The sequence below is a fragment of the Lissotriton vulgaris genome, chromosome 9, assembly GCF_964263255.1.
Source record: "Lissotriton vulgaris chromosome 9, aLisVul1.2, whole genome shotgun sequence".
NCBI lineage: Eukaryota > Metazoa > Chordata > Amphibia > Caudata > Salamandridae > Lissotriton > Lissotriton vulgaris.
The window spans coordinates 348,756,168-348,769,173 of NC_141697.1; the positions used below are offsets into that span (position 1 = coordinate 348,756,168).

General features: G+C 47.4%; 1 protein-coding gene across 1 annotated transcript in view; it reads left to right on the forward strand.

The window, feature by feature from the left end:
* UNC79 (unc-79 subunit of NALCN channel complex) overlaps positions 1–13,006 on the forward strand; it is a 644,685-nt gene that overhangs the window by 289,610 nt on the left and 342,069 nt on the right. Inside the window, exon 18 of the mRNA XM_086937713.1 lies at positions 8,405–8,626. Coding sequence (XP_086793839.1) covers positions 8,405–8,626 — 222 coding nt within the window. The remainder of the gene's footprint in view (positions 1–8,404; positions 8,627–13,006) is intronic.

Below are 13,006 nucleotides of genomic sequence, written 5' to 3' on the forward strand. Positions count from 1 at the left end.
TGGGAAGTGAGTTCCAGGTTTTAGCTGCCAGGTAGGAGAAGGATTTGTTGATGCGAGGTACATTAGCAAGGGCTTGGTTGGAGGATTGTAGCTGGCGAGAGGGGGTGTAGAAGGAAAGTCGTGCGTTGAGGCATTCGGGTTCAAGTTCGTAAAGTGCTTTGTGTGCGTGGGTTAGGAGGCGGAAAGTAATCCTCTTATTGACGGGGAGCCAGTGGAGGTTTTTCAGGTGACCAGAGATGTGGTCTTTACGCGGGATGTCTAGTATGAGTCTGGCTGAAGCGTTCTGGATGCGTTGGAGTTTTTTCCGGAGTTTTGCGTTGGTACCGGCGTATAGGGTGTTTCCGTAGTCAAGGCGGCTCGTGACCAGTGCGTGGGTGACCGTTTTTCTAGTTTCGGTGGGGATCCAGCGAAATGTTTTTTTGAGCATGCGAAGAATGTTGATGTAAGATGATGAAACGGCGTTGACTTGTCTGTTCATAGAGAGTGAGGAGTCCAGGATGACGCCCAGGTTCCGTGCATGGTCCGTCGGGATGGGTGCTTTTCCAAGGGCCTCTGGCCACCAAGAGTCATCCTAGGCGGAGGGGGAGGTACCTAAGATAAGGACTTCTGTTTTGTCTGAGTTCAGTTTCAGACGGCTGTGCTTCATCCACTCGGCTATTTCTTTCATTCCTTCATGTAGGTTGGTTTTGGCAGTGTTAGGGTCTCTGGTGAGTGATAGGATCAGTTGAGTGTCATCAGCGTAGGAGATGATGTTGAGGTTGTGTTGGCGTGTGATGGCCGCGAGGGGGCTCATGTATACGTTGAAGAGGGTGGGGCTGAGTGAAGATCCTTGTGGTACTCCGCAGATGACTTCAGTGGCCTCAGACTTGAATGGTGGGAGGCAGACTCTCTGGGTTCTTCCGGTGAGGAACGAGGTGATCCATTCCAGTGCTTTTCCTTGGATTCCGATGTTTCTGAGGCGCTGTAAAAGGGTGCTATGACAGACTGTGTCAAAGGCTGCGGAGAGGTCGAGGAGGATGAGGGCGACTGTGTCTCCATTGTCCAGTAGAGTTCGAATGTCGTCTGTTGCTGCGATGAGGGCGGTCTCAGTGCTGTGTTTGGCTCGGAAGCCGGACTGTGAGGAGTCGAGGGATTTGTTGGTTTCGAGGAAGGCGGCGAGCTGGTTGTTGACAGTTTTCTCGATGACTTTGGCCGGGAATGGAAGGAGCGAGATGGGGCGGTAGTTTTTGAGTTCGGTGGGGTCAGCTGTGGGTTTTTTCAGAAGGGCGCTGAGTTCGGCGTGTTTCCAGCTTTCCGGGAAGGTGGCGGAGTTGAGGGAGCAGCTGATGACGTCTCGGAGGTGTGGTGCTATGATGGAGTCTGCTTTGTTGAAGATGTGGTGAGGGGCATGGGTCTGTGGGGGATCCTGAGTGGATGGAGTTCATCAGGTGGATGGTGTCCTCAATGGAGATTGGGTTCCATTCATTAAGGATGTTCAAGGGGGGTGAAGGTCCTGCAGAAGGTTGGGTGGGTTGGTCTCCGGGTAGGTTGTCGAAGCTGTTGTGGATGTCTGCGATTTTGTTGTGGAAGAATGAAGCTAGGGAGTCGCAGAGGGCTTGAGAGGGGGTGATGTCGTTGGAGTTGGCTGATGGGTTGGTGAATTCTTTAACGATGTTGAATAATTCCTTGCTGTTGTGGGCGTTGTTATGTAGTCGATCTATGAAAGCGGCTTTCTTGGCAGACCGGATTAGTTGGTGGTGTATGCGGGTGGCGTTTTTGAAGGCGTCCCTGGTGCTGGTGTTTGGGTCTTTTTTCCAGGCTTTCTCGAGGGAGCGACAGAGTTTCTTCGATTTCTTAAGATCATCGTTGAACCAGGAGGCGTTTTTGCTGCCTAGTTTGATTTGACGTTTTTTCAGCGGTGCAAGGATGTTGGCGCTGTTGGATAGCCATTGGGTGAGGTTAATGGCTGCTTGGTCGGGGTTTGAGGGGTCGGCAGGGGGGTTTTGAAGAAGCGCTGAGGAAATCTGGTCGATGGTGATTTTGTTCCAGTTTCTTCGCAGAGTAGGTTGGGGATGGTTGTGGGTTGTGGTCTTATTGTAGATAAAGTGAACGCAGCTGTGGTCTGTCCAATGGAGAGCTGTGGTGTGACTGAAGGAGACATGTTTGCTGGAGGTGAAGATAGGGTCGAGTGTGTGACCTGCAATGTGGGTGGGGGTAGTGACAAGTTGTTTGAGTCCGAGGTTGGCGAGATCGTCCAGAAGGGTGGTGGCGTTGCTGTCGTTGCTCTTTTCCAGGTGAAAGTTGAGGTCTCCCAATAGAATGTATTCCTCGGAGGGGAGGGCGTGTGGGGTGATAAAGTCAGTGATGTCGTCACTGAAATGTGCACGGGGTCCTGGAGGCCGGTAGAGGAGGGTGCCTCTGAGTGTGGGTTTGGGGTCGGTGTGGATCTGGAAGTGAAGGTGTTCGGCGCTGGCAAGGTTGACGTCTGAGCTGGTTGAGATGCGGATGGAATTCTTATGGACGATAGCGATGCCTCCTCCTGTTTGGTCGGTGCGGTCCTTACGGATGATCTTGTAGCCTTCCGGGATGGCAATGGCGATGTCTGGGGCTGATGAGGCGTTCATCCATGTTTCTGTTAGGAAGGCGACGTCCGGGGAGATGGTGTCTAGTAGATTCCAGAGGTCGATGGCTTGCCTGTGGACCGAGCGGGTGTTGAGCAGGATGCATTGAAGGTGGTTGGTGTCAGTTATCTGTTGTGTGTTAGTGGATGAGGAGTTGTTCTTGGTGCCGTCGAACTTGCAGGAGTTGCAAGAGAAGGGTCCATGGGTGTGTCCAGGAGCGGCTTGGACGCAGTTGGGGGGACGGCCGGGGTTTAGGGCTAAGATGGTGGTGGCGTCGTATGTAATGCGGGAGGGGTGGGTGGTACGAGGGCCAGGGGGTCTGGCGCTGGGCGCGGTCCAGGCGCGGACGGGCGTAGACGGGCTTACCTTTGGCGCACCTTCGGCGCAACTGGGGCGCGATCGCTGCGCGTGAACGCTGTGCGTAGGTCCTACTGACATAAGTTGGGAAGTGGAGGGGGGCGGAGCGTGGGAGGGGGAGCTGGGAGGCGGTGAATCAGAAATGAAAATGCCAATCAGAAATGAAAATGCCAGTGGCTAGGCAGCGCTACGATACCACAGAAGCGCTTGTAGGTCGGGAGGTGGGCAGGAGCAACCGCTTCACGTGGAGTTCAGCTGGTCACAGAGGCTCCTCAGCCGAGTTCTTCCTAGTACTTCGTGGGTGGGAGGGGGAGCTGGGAGGCGGTAGCGAAGGGGGAGGGACGGGCTGCAGGCACAACAAAATGGTGGGCTCAAAACAACAACAGGACGCTATGCGAGGGCAATGCAAATACAAATAAACAAATGGGAGGACTCAGACAGCAGCGCTATGCACACAGGTCAGCAATTAATATTGTAAAGCCCTGAAATGGTAAACGAGAGTAAGCAGCGCAATGCACGTAGGACCAAATACCAGCAATGAACTACGCAATGCGGAGCGCTACGCTGGAAACTGGGCGCTGAATCAGAAATGAAAATGCCAATCAGAAATGAAAATGCCAGTGGCTAGGCAGCGCTACGATACCACAGAAGCGCTTGTAGGTCGGGAGGCCGGTACAGAATGATGAACTGTACCATTATCCTCCGAGCCTGAAAAGGAAGTAGAGGCAGAATTTTTCTCAGCATCCTCATCAGACCAAAGCAAATGACAGATAATTTAGTGGCTTGCTGATTAAATCTTAGGGTGTAATCCAGCCATATTCCAAGGCTTTTAATCTGGTCTTTGGGCTCTGGAGGAGTACCCATGCAAATCGGTCAGTCAATTGTGGCTCTGGGTGACATTGATTTTCCAAGGAACATCAGCTCCATTTTATCCCCATCTAATTTTAAATGAGAAAGTGCCATCCATTTGGTTATTGCTTCCAAACAGCTGCCCAGATTACTGGGCATGCCCTCAAGATGGTTCAGGGCCACCACTAATTGGGTGTCATCTGCATAGGTTACAATTTCAAAGCCATAAGGGTGCACTATCTCTGCCAGGGGCTCCATATACACATTAAAAAGGGTAGGGCTTAGGGAAGAGCCCTGGGGCACCCCGTGATTAAGGGGCCATGATTTAGATTGAGTGGCACCCTCCGATACCTTAAACATCCGGCCTTCTAGGAAGGATTGCAACCAGGTGATGGCCTGACCTGTGACTCCGAGGTGTCTTAAATGGGAAACCAAGATGTTATGGTCCACAGTATCAAAGGCGGCCCTCAGGTCTAACAGCATAATTGCCGTGGTGTCGCCCTGATCCATGTGCCTCCGAGCTAACTCAGTTACTGTCAACAGGGCGACCTCAGTCCCGAGCTTGGGGCGGAAGCCTGCTTGAGAATCATGGAGTAGGTTATTAAACTCCAGGTAGTTAACCAGAATGGAATTAATATGCTTCTCAAGCAGCTTGCTCACCCATGGCAGAAGAGAGATTGGACGATAGTTAGCCATGGTTGCCGGGTCGAGGTTTGGTTTTTTCAATAGTGCTCTGACCTGTGCCCACTTCCATGCCTTTGGTACTGTTCCTGTGGCAATTGAAGTATTCAAGATGTTTAAAATGAGTGATCTGATAATATCTGCGAACAGCAGTAGATGGCGCGGGGGCGGGGTCAGTGGGAGAGCCCGATGACACTTTTAACATTAAAGCGTTCAAGGAGTCCTCAATAAGCAATGGGAATTCCATTAACTGGCAGCTGGAGTTTGCTGGAGAGTACTCTGCACCCAGGGAATTATGTTCATTTGAGGTGAAGGAGAGGGAAATAGACTGGATTTTTTGAAAGTAGTACTCTGCTTGTTTGTCACAACGATTTTGAGCTTCTTTAGGGTCAGGGAGATTTGACGGGATTTTAGTCAGAGTTATAGCAATTTGAAAGATTTCCCTCGGGGCATTAGTTGCCATCCTTATCTTTTGCTCATAGTACAAAGATTGTGCCAGAGTTATTTCGGCCTTATATTCCTTAATGGCTTCTCTATAATTCTTTCTAACTTGCACCCTTGCATCTTGAGGAAAATTGACACTATTTTTTCTATTTTTTATTTTTGCATTTACACACCAGCAGTATTCCCTTTATTGGAACTTACACGTGATGTTAACAGTAAAACAAAAACAAAAAAAGATATACACCTTTCACCAGTCTCATTGGAGGGTCCTTTCTTAAGTGCTGTAAAAAATAAATATCTAAGACCCCAGGGTGAGTGTAAAAGGTAGTCTAGGTCTGTGCCATTTCCTGTTCCCTGGCAGACATTAAACAAAAAATCCACAGTACATTTATAGCTAAAAAATCAATTAAGCATAAGGTTCCTAGAACTTTTCATAATTCTGAGCTTCCAACCTATATTTTTCCATTGGAATGTTAATTTCAATGTAAGTACTGGCTCTATAAGCCTTGGAATATTGTCATTATCACAAATGTTTGTCAATACTTAGCTCCATGATCGTAGGCAAGCAGTGTATTATGAAAGGTTGCGATCTGCGAATGTAGGCCACTTCTCTTTGGCTGTCCGGGCCAGATTGTGGCCCCAATCCAACCCTGCTAGCAGCCTAAGTTACATCTACCTGCTGCAGCAAGAAAGGATCTGTTTCTTATTTCTAGTACATCTACTGGCAGCTCAAGGTTCCCATGCCAGTTGCAGCAAGGAAGGATGTGTATTGTTCTCCTGCAGACTCTTAAGGTATTGCTGTCTGCTGCAGCTCGGATTTGTGTCTGTCTCCTCTCCTCGGATCTCTATGAGAAGGCTGAGCTCCTGCAGTTTGCTTCAGCAAGGATTTGCAGTTGACTTGCGGAACCTCTAGCCTCAGACTTAGGGCTTGCTTTTTATGCTGGCAAAAGGAGCAATCTCTGTTGGCCTGGTGGAGGACGTTTCCTCTGCCAGGTCAAGAGTACGTTCACCAGATCTATAAATGACCATCTTGCTGGTGGTCACTTATAAAGCATCGGCAGGAAATGCCACCACAGCCGTTCCTGTAAATGTATTTTCCTCATTGGTTCAGGGCTCTGTTAGCGGGATAGAGTCCTGCACCGAACAGTTTACTTTTTCTGTTTTCAAAAAGAAAATCCCAAAACAAGATTTTCTTTTTGAAAATAAAATAATAAACTGCTCCTATAGCGAAGGGGGCATTTAGCAGCTTTCACTGTTCCTCGCCACCAGTGACGGGCAGTGAAAACATACCTGTAATTCTGCTCTTCAACATTAGGTGAGACCATCCGTTACAGGAATTTCGCCTCACAAGATTAATAAAACGAGGTTTGAACTTTGCCAAACAACAGTGCCCTGATCTGGTGACCGTGATTTGCTCCTGAATAATGGATTTGTTCGTCATGTATGTATATTTCATTCCTAGCAAGGATTGTGCTCGACATTCATACATTTAATTATAATATAACATGCTAACTTGAAATTGCTTTTGGTGGCACAATTTTTTTTATGTAATGGATTTTGTATTGATTTGTATTCATTTTGCTTAAACTCTAGACAAAAGTAAAACCCTTTCTTTGTTTATATGAATCCAGCTGCCTCTCTACACATCAATGATGCCTTATTTATTACACATAAATACTGTTAAATATATAAAAGATATATAAAGTATATACCAGTTAGATATGCTCGCTTTTTCATAACCACTAATAAGTTATCTCTGAAAAATAATTGTAATCTTTCCTGCAAGAGCTTATTCTTCCTTTCCTTGTTATAGCGTAGCCTAGGCTCTATAGGATGATAAAGGCTCAACCCTTATTTTTCCTGCATCTAAAATAAGTGGGCGGAGTGACAGGTCAGCTTCCGATGGCCATTAGTCTGAAGGGCCATCGGAGGGGATCAATCACAGCAGAGACAGAGTATTCCCCGCCGTGAATTGAAACAAATATTGGCAGCCAGAGGATCTATAGACACAACACCTGAAGTAAACACCAACTATTGAGAAAAGTTGCCTACGCAAAAAGGAACAACTTTCAGTTGGCCATAAATTAGATACTTAAAAAACAGATTGCGAGGCAACAGAAACCAAAATGTAGAAGACAACAATTTGGACACAGGACTATATCAAACAAGACGAGTCAGTCACTGCTTGCAGTTTTCTGTTTCTAATCCATTTCTTTTCAATAAGCGCAGCCAATGCGTTTCAGCTAAACAAAGCCTTCCTCAGGGCACAATCATGTGAGAAAGTGGTCTATCCCTTGTCTCAGCCATATCGTCACGCTTTATCGCAGCATCCTCCTCAGCGGTTTGCTGTTTTTACTGTCCCAAACGTTGGACTCCATGAGAGTTCAGGCCAGGTGCGAGGTAAGTTCGATTTAAAAAAATCATACAATGGAGAGAATCCTGGTTAATGACGTGATCAGCAATGCAAGTTCTACGGACCCCAATGTCCTGAGTAAAATCCTAAGGTAGGCTCACATATAAATTTGGTTGACGGACCGTATTCTACACCACAAATTAAATAGGGCCCTAAAGTACTACAGCCTGCATTGGGAAAATCTTGATGGTATATTTTCTAAACTTTGAGTGCATGCAAATGCTAATTCTTCTTGAAAAAAAGACGAAGTCTATTGACTTTGCCATTGCTTGTTGCATTTGGGGTCAAAATCCTTGCACTGGCTCTGAATGGAAGATCCACAGTAGGGCCTCAGGAAGGCAGCAGAAAACTCTACTTCCACATCTAATTGTGAACTCTGCAATGCATTTATCTTATAATTGTTAACCAAATAAATAAATGCACAACACTTTAAGGTGAGTTGTGATGTACTCTAATATTTGTCTAATTCCACTTACTGTCTTGAAATTGTACTGTACATGAAAGCTCCTTTATAAACCACAAGCACCTGCCTGGATTATAAATTAATTGTCAACTTTCCCACCCAGGAACTGCTGTGCTCAATGTTTATGTCTAGCACCCTAGTATTAATAAAGAGGCACGTGTAGGTGTCAAATAGGAAACCCATGGTTAGAAAAAATCCAGAACACTCAAGCAACAACCGTATTAAGATCCACAATGCCTATAAAACGTTTTTCGCATAATTTATAAGATGTATTGATAGAGCACCTGCTGCTTAGATCCATGTTCAGTCTATTTGCGAAAGATTTGAATACCGACAAGGATAACTTTGCAGTTCATCTCTCCAAAATCAGCGAAGTGATAGCCATTTATTGACCTATTTTTTTTATTTGTTCGCTAATCTATGATTTAGTGCTAAATTGACTAAATAATATTTAATGCTACTTAACAAAGCTGTCTATTAGCGTGTGCATTGAAGTCCAACAGATACTGGGAGTGCACTGAGAGAGTGCACTGGACATGTCTTTATATATGATTGTATTTTATCAATGTAAGATGTCTGTCTCTTACTTTGACACAGGGGAGCATCGCTTCGGACCCCGGACGCAGAGTCCAGCATGGTATGCTGAGCCCTTTCCCAAGCCCATTCCAGAGCCCGTTCCGCAGCCCCATGCGGAGTCCCTTCCGGAGTCCCTTGAAGAACTACAGCCATGGTGCGGGCAGGACGATTGACTTTGACTGCGATGAAGAAGAGATGAACCTGAACTGCTTCATCCTCATGTTTGATCTCATTCTAAAGCAGGTAAGCATGGGGATGACCTTTGTGCCACATTAATGCCCACTCTAGTGTCTACACAGCACTGGAGATGCTAGAGCATCAGCAAAGTCATTCAATTTGTGATTGTTCCAGTGGGAAGTGGAATTGGATCTAATAAGTAAGGAAGACAAGATGGACATTTTTCAGAAGAGGCACGGTTCCATGTCATGGCACAAGAGTTGTTGGGGAAACTGAGAAGTAAGAGAGTGTAAAAACATGGCATCACATTGTAAGTGGACAGACGTATGGGCAAGGATTGCATAAGGACTTTTAGTTTCCACTCATTCCAACACAGATCATGGTCTGTGGGCCATATTTAAGAAGTACAATATTCAAACTAACCAATTTAACATTGAATACAAGTTTGTTAAATACCATACTGTAGTCCAACAACTAAATACGGCAGTAAAACGAAAAAAATGCAATTTCAAAACATGGTGTGGGAAGGCCTGCTAATGCAGCATAACAAAAGCCACATTTCAAATTCATGATCTAATCCTGTTGCTTAGGGTTAGGCTCCTAAGGTGGCCCAGAAAATTATTTATTTATTTTGAAAGTTTTATAGAGCGCGAACAAGACCCTTGCGGGTATCAGTGCGCTTGACAGTAAATGTGTATAGGCATATCAAACAATAAAATTAAGCAGGACCATAGGAATAACATCAGAAAGCTTAACAAACAAAAGGACAAATCAAACATTAAGGATAAGCAAGACCATAATGAATAGCAGCAAAGACAATCACAGATAAAAGGACAAATCAGATACGGTGCAGAACCGGCCCGGTCGGTCTGAAGGGTGATGGTAATACATTGATGATGAGAACGTCAAATAAATAGAACAGACTGTACATATAAAAAGCAAAGCAGTGAGGTGCACAGCAAGGGCAGAACATGCGGATCATGGTAGTGGCAAAAATTGAGTAGGTTGATAGGTAGGATAAAAAGCAAAGCAAAGCAGTGAGGTGCACAGCAAGGTCGAAACATGTGGATCATGGTAGTGTGCAAAAATTGATTAGGTTGATAGGTAGGATGAATGGAGTAGGGGTTCTCACAGTCATGTGAGGCTTTGTTTACGTAAATTTTGCCATAAGGATGCCTTTTACTTCCAGTTTGAAGGAAGAGGTGGAGGGGTTCATTCTTATTTCTGGTGGAAGGGCATTCCATATCCTGGGAGCCATTCCTGAAAAGGAACGATTATACATTTTTTTCTTGTTGATTTTCTGTGGTTTCAGAAGGAGGTTTTCCGCACTTCTTGTTGATCTTGACCCTCCAGATATTGTGAGTTTTTGTGTGAGATAGCTGGGTGCATTATGATGTAAGGCCTTGTGTGTCATGCAAGCTATTTTCAGGTGGATTCTGGCTTCAAATGGCAGCCAGTTTAATGATTTTAGGTCCGGGCAGATGTGGGCCCTTCTTTTCGAGCCAGTGATGAGTCTCGCTGCCGCGTTGGTGGAGGCTCCTAGAGGAGCTGTAGTGGCTTTGGGGAGACCTTTCGAGGCTGTCAAATGTTGAACCATAAGAGATATGACCTTTCTCCTTCGGGTGACTCAGGTTTAGAATTGAAGTGACCAGCTGAATCAGAGCACAGGTGTTTGAGTAGGTGAAGATAGCCTTGTTCAGACTAGATACACTGTGTTGACTGGCTCACTTGTTTCACATGCACCACCTTAAACTGGAAGTTGTCCCTTATCTCAAGGAGGGGAGACCAGCATTGTGCCATTTTTCCATATGTTGTTATAAGAGTTTGACATGCACTGACTCTACTCCTGCAGAATTATGTCTGAATGTGGCTGTACTACACTGGGGCAGATGTCAGCTGTATTCTCACCGTCTGCAGGTCGAGGCGAGGTCCAAGCATCATGGTCATCTAATTACTCTACTGCCAAAACAGTTTCCTCCTTCATGAGCATTTACTTCATGACAATCAATCAAGCAATCAAACATTTATCGAGCATGGCAAATCACCTGTGTGGGTCTTGAGGTGCAGGAGATGTTGGCTGCTGCGTGGATGGTTGTTCAATCATATATCCACATATTGAGTTCTTACCTGAATTGCTGGAGTGATAGCGCAGTCCAGCGGTGCAGGGTAAGGTTGTTCCATGCCTTGGACGCTAGTTGCGAGATGAAGCGTCCTCCACTGTTGATTTGACAGATCCATTGAGTGTCTGTGAGGGAGAGGGAGGCAGATTGAAGGTGTCTAGTCGGTTGGTGGGAGGTCAGGCATTTATTTGAAGTATGCTGGTCCTTCGTTGTGCCCCATGCTTTGTAAGCATGGGGCAGCATCTTGAACTGGCATCTCGTCTGGATCGGAAGCCAGTGTAGTTTCTTGAGGTGGGGTGTGGTGTGGGTACTTCTGGGGCGGTCAAGGATGACTCTTGCAGCTGACTTTTGTATTGTCTGGTGTTGTCTGATGTCTCTTTAGGAGGCGTGCAGGGTTTTCTATGAGGAGTGTGTTTCCGTAATCCAATCTGCTGGTGATAAGGGCCTGAGTGACAGTTTCTACATAGATAGCTTGCTGGCCAGGATGATGGTGAGGTTGTGGCCATGGTCTGTTAGGATGTGCCAAGTTCCATAGGCCACCATGCGTCGTCACATGGCAAGGTGTTGTTCCCAAAGATGAGAACTTCCATCTTGTCTGTCAGGAGTTTGATACAGTTGTCCTTTAACGAGTCAGTAATGTTCCTCATGCATCTGTGGAAGTTGGCTCTGACTTTGTCAGCCAAGGAGGGTCATGTATGTGTTCAAAAAGGTGGGGCTGAGGGGCGATCCTTGGAGTACTCTGCAAATGATCTTCTCGGGCTCCAAGGTGAACAGTAGAAGACAAATCCTCTGGGCTCCACCAGTGAGGTATAAGGTGATTCATTTAAAGATGTCTCCTTGGACCCTGATGTGGTGGAGTCTGTTTATCAGGATGTGATGGAAGATGGTGTCAAACATGGCTGACAGGTCCAGGAGGATGAGGGCCTCTGTTTCTCCGCAGTGCAGGGGGGACCTGATGTCGTCTGTGGCTGTGATCAGGGCTGTTTTGTTGCTGTGGTTAGCTCCAAATCTGGATTGGGAGAGTTCCTGGAGGTTGTGGTATTCTAGGTATTGGGTGAGAGAGTGGTTGAACACTTTCTCAAGGACCTTTGCTGGATGGGGAGAAGAAAAATTGGCAGGTAGTTTTTCTGTTCAGCTGGCTCGGTGGATGTTTTTTTCAGAAAGGGCTTCACTTCAGTGTGTTGTCAGTCCTCAGGGCAGAAGGCAGGGTTGATGGAGGGGTTTTGGACTTTCCTGAGCTCATCGCTGACTGTCTTACTTCTGAGGTTGATAATGTGGTGGGGGCAGGGGTCCGTGGGTGCTCCTGAGTGCATGTCCAAGTCGGTATTCTGCACGTGGCGGCGAGGAGCGGCAAAGAGGCCTGAATCTGGCGAGGGGGACTTAAGTACCCCTCGCCCGGCCTGCCGCCCCCCGAAGCACGTCACTGGGCCCGCCCCGTTCCCTGCTGGACCCCTCCTGCCCGAGGGAGGAGGGAGTACCTGCATGCAAGGGGGCGGGGGGGAGCCCCCCGGCGACTAAGGTGCCGCCCTCTTGATGGCCACCGGGTGGCCTCGGGCAGCTGCATAGTCCCCTCATGGCAACAGGACCCCCCGCCCCACACATGGATAACCTACAAACATAAATAATACACAGGACACAGTGTTTTGGTTGGAAAGAAAATGCTGCAGGATTTTATTACATACAACATATGTAATAGATGGGTTATCTTATGGGTAATCCAAGGGCAGGCCGCATTCTCGCCACCTGCCCGCCGGATGAGCCGGGCAGCACAGTGTATGGCCACCTGTGTGCTGCCCCATATTTTAATTAAGTAGACTCACGCCCCGAGGGGCGGAGCGCAACTAGGCAACCCCCGGTTGTACAGGCCCACAACCGCCCGAAGGACTACTGAGGTGCCGACACGTGTACCCGGACCTCCCATGAAGTCCAGGTGTTAGGCTCTGGCACCCCTATGTGCCTGCTGAGGTACACCGCTGCACCTCTCAGCTTCCGGATCACCCTGTAACACCGCCACAGCCCGACCGGTGGCTACCGCCGCCGCCCGGGCCCCCCATCCCCTATGCTCCTTCCTACCTGCAGCCTCTCTCCTGCAAAGCCTCGTACAAATCTAGGAGGAACAGGTCCAAGCCCACTGGATTGAGATGCACGCCATCTAATTCAAAGTAACCTCTTATCTTATCGTGAATCATCTCATGGCGGATGAAACCAATGCCTCTCTGCGAAGTGAACTTGCGCATATCACGGTTCATCCTTCTCCTAGACCTCTCTATGGCTTCGCCTGACCGTGCGCCCCGCCAGACTCTGCGTGGGAGCAATTCGGACCACC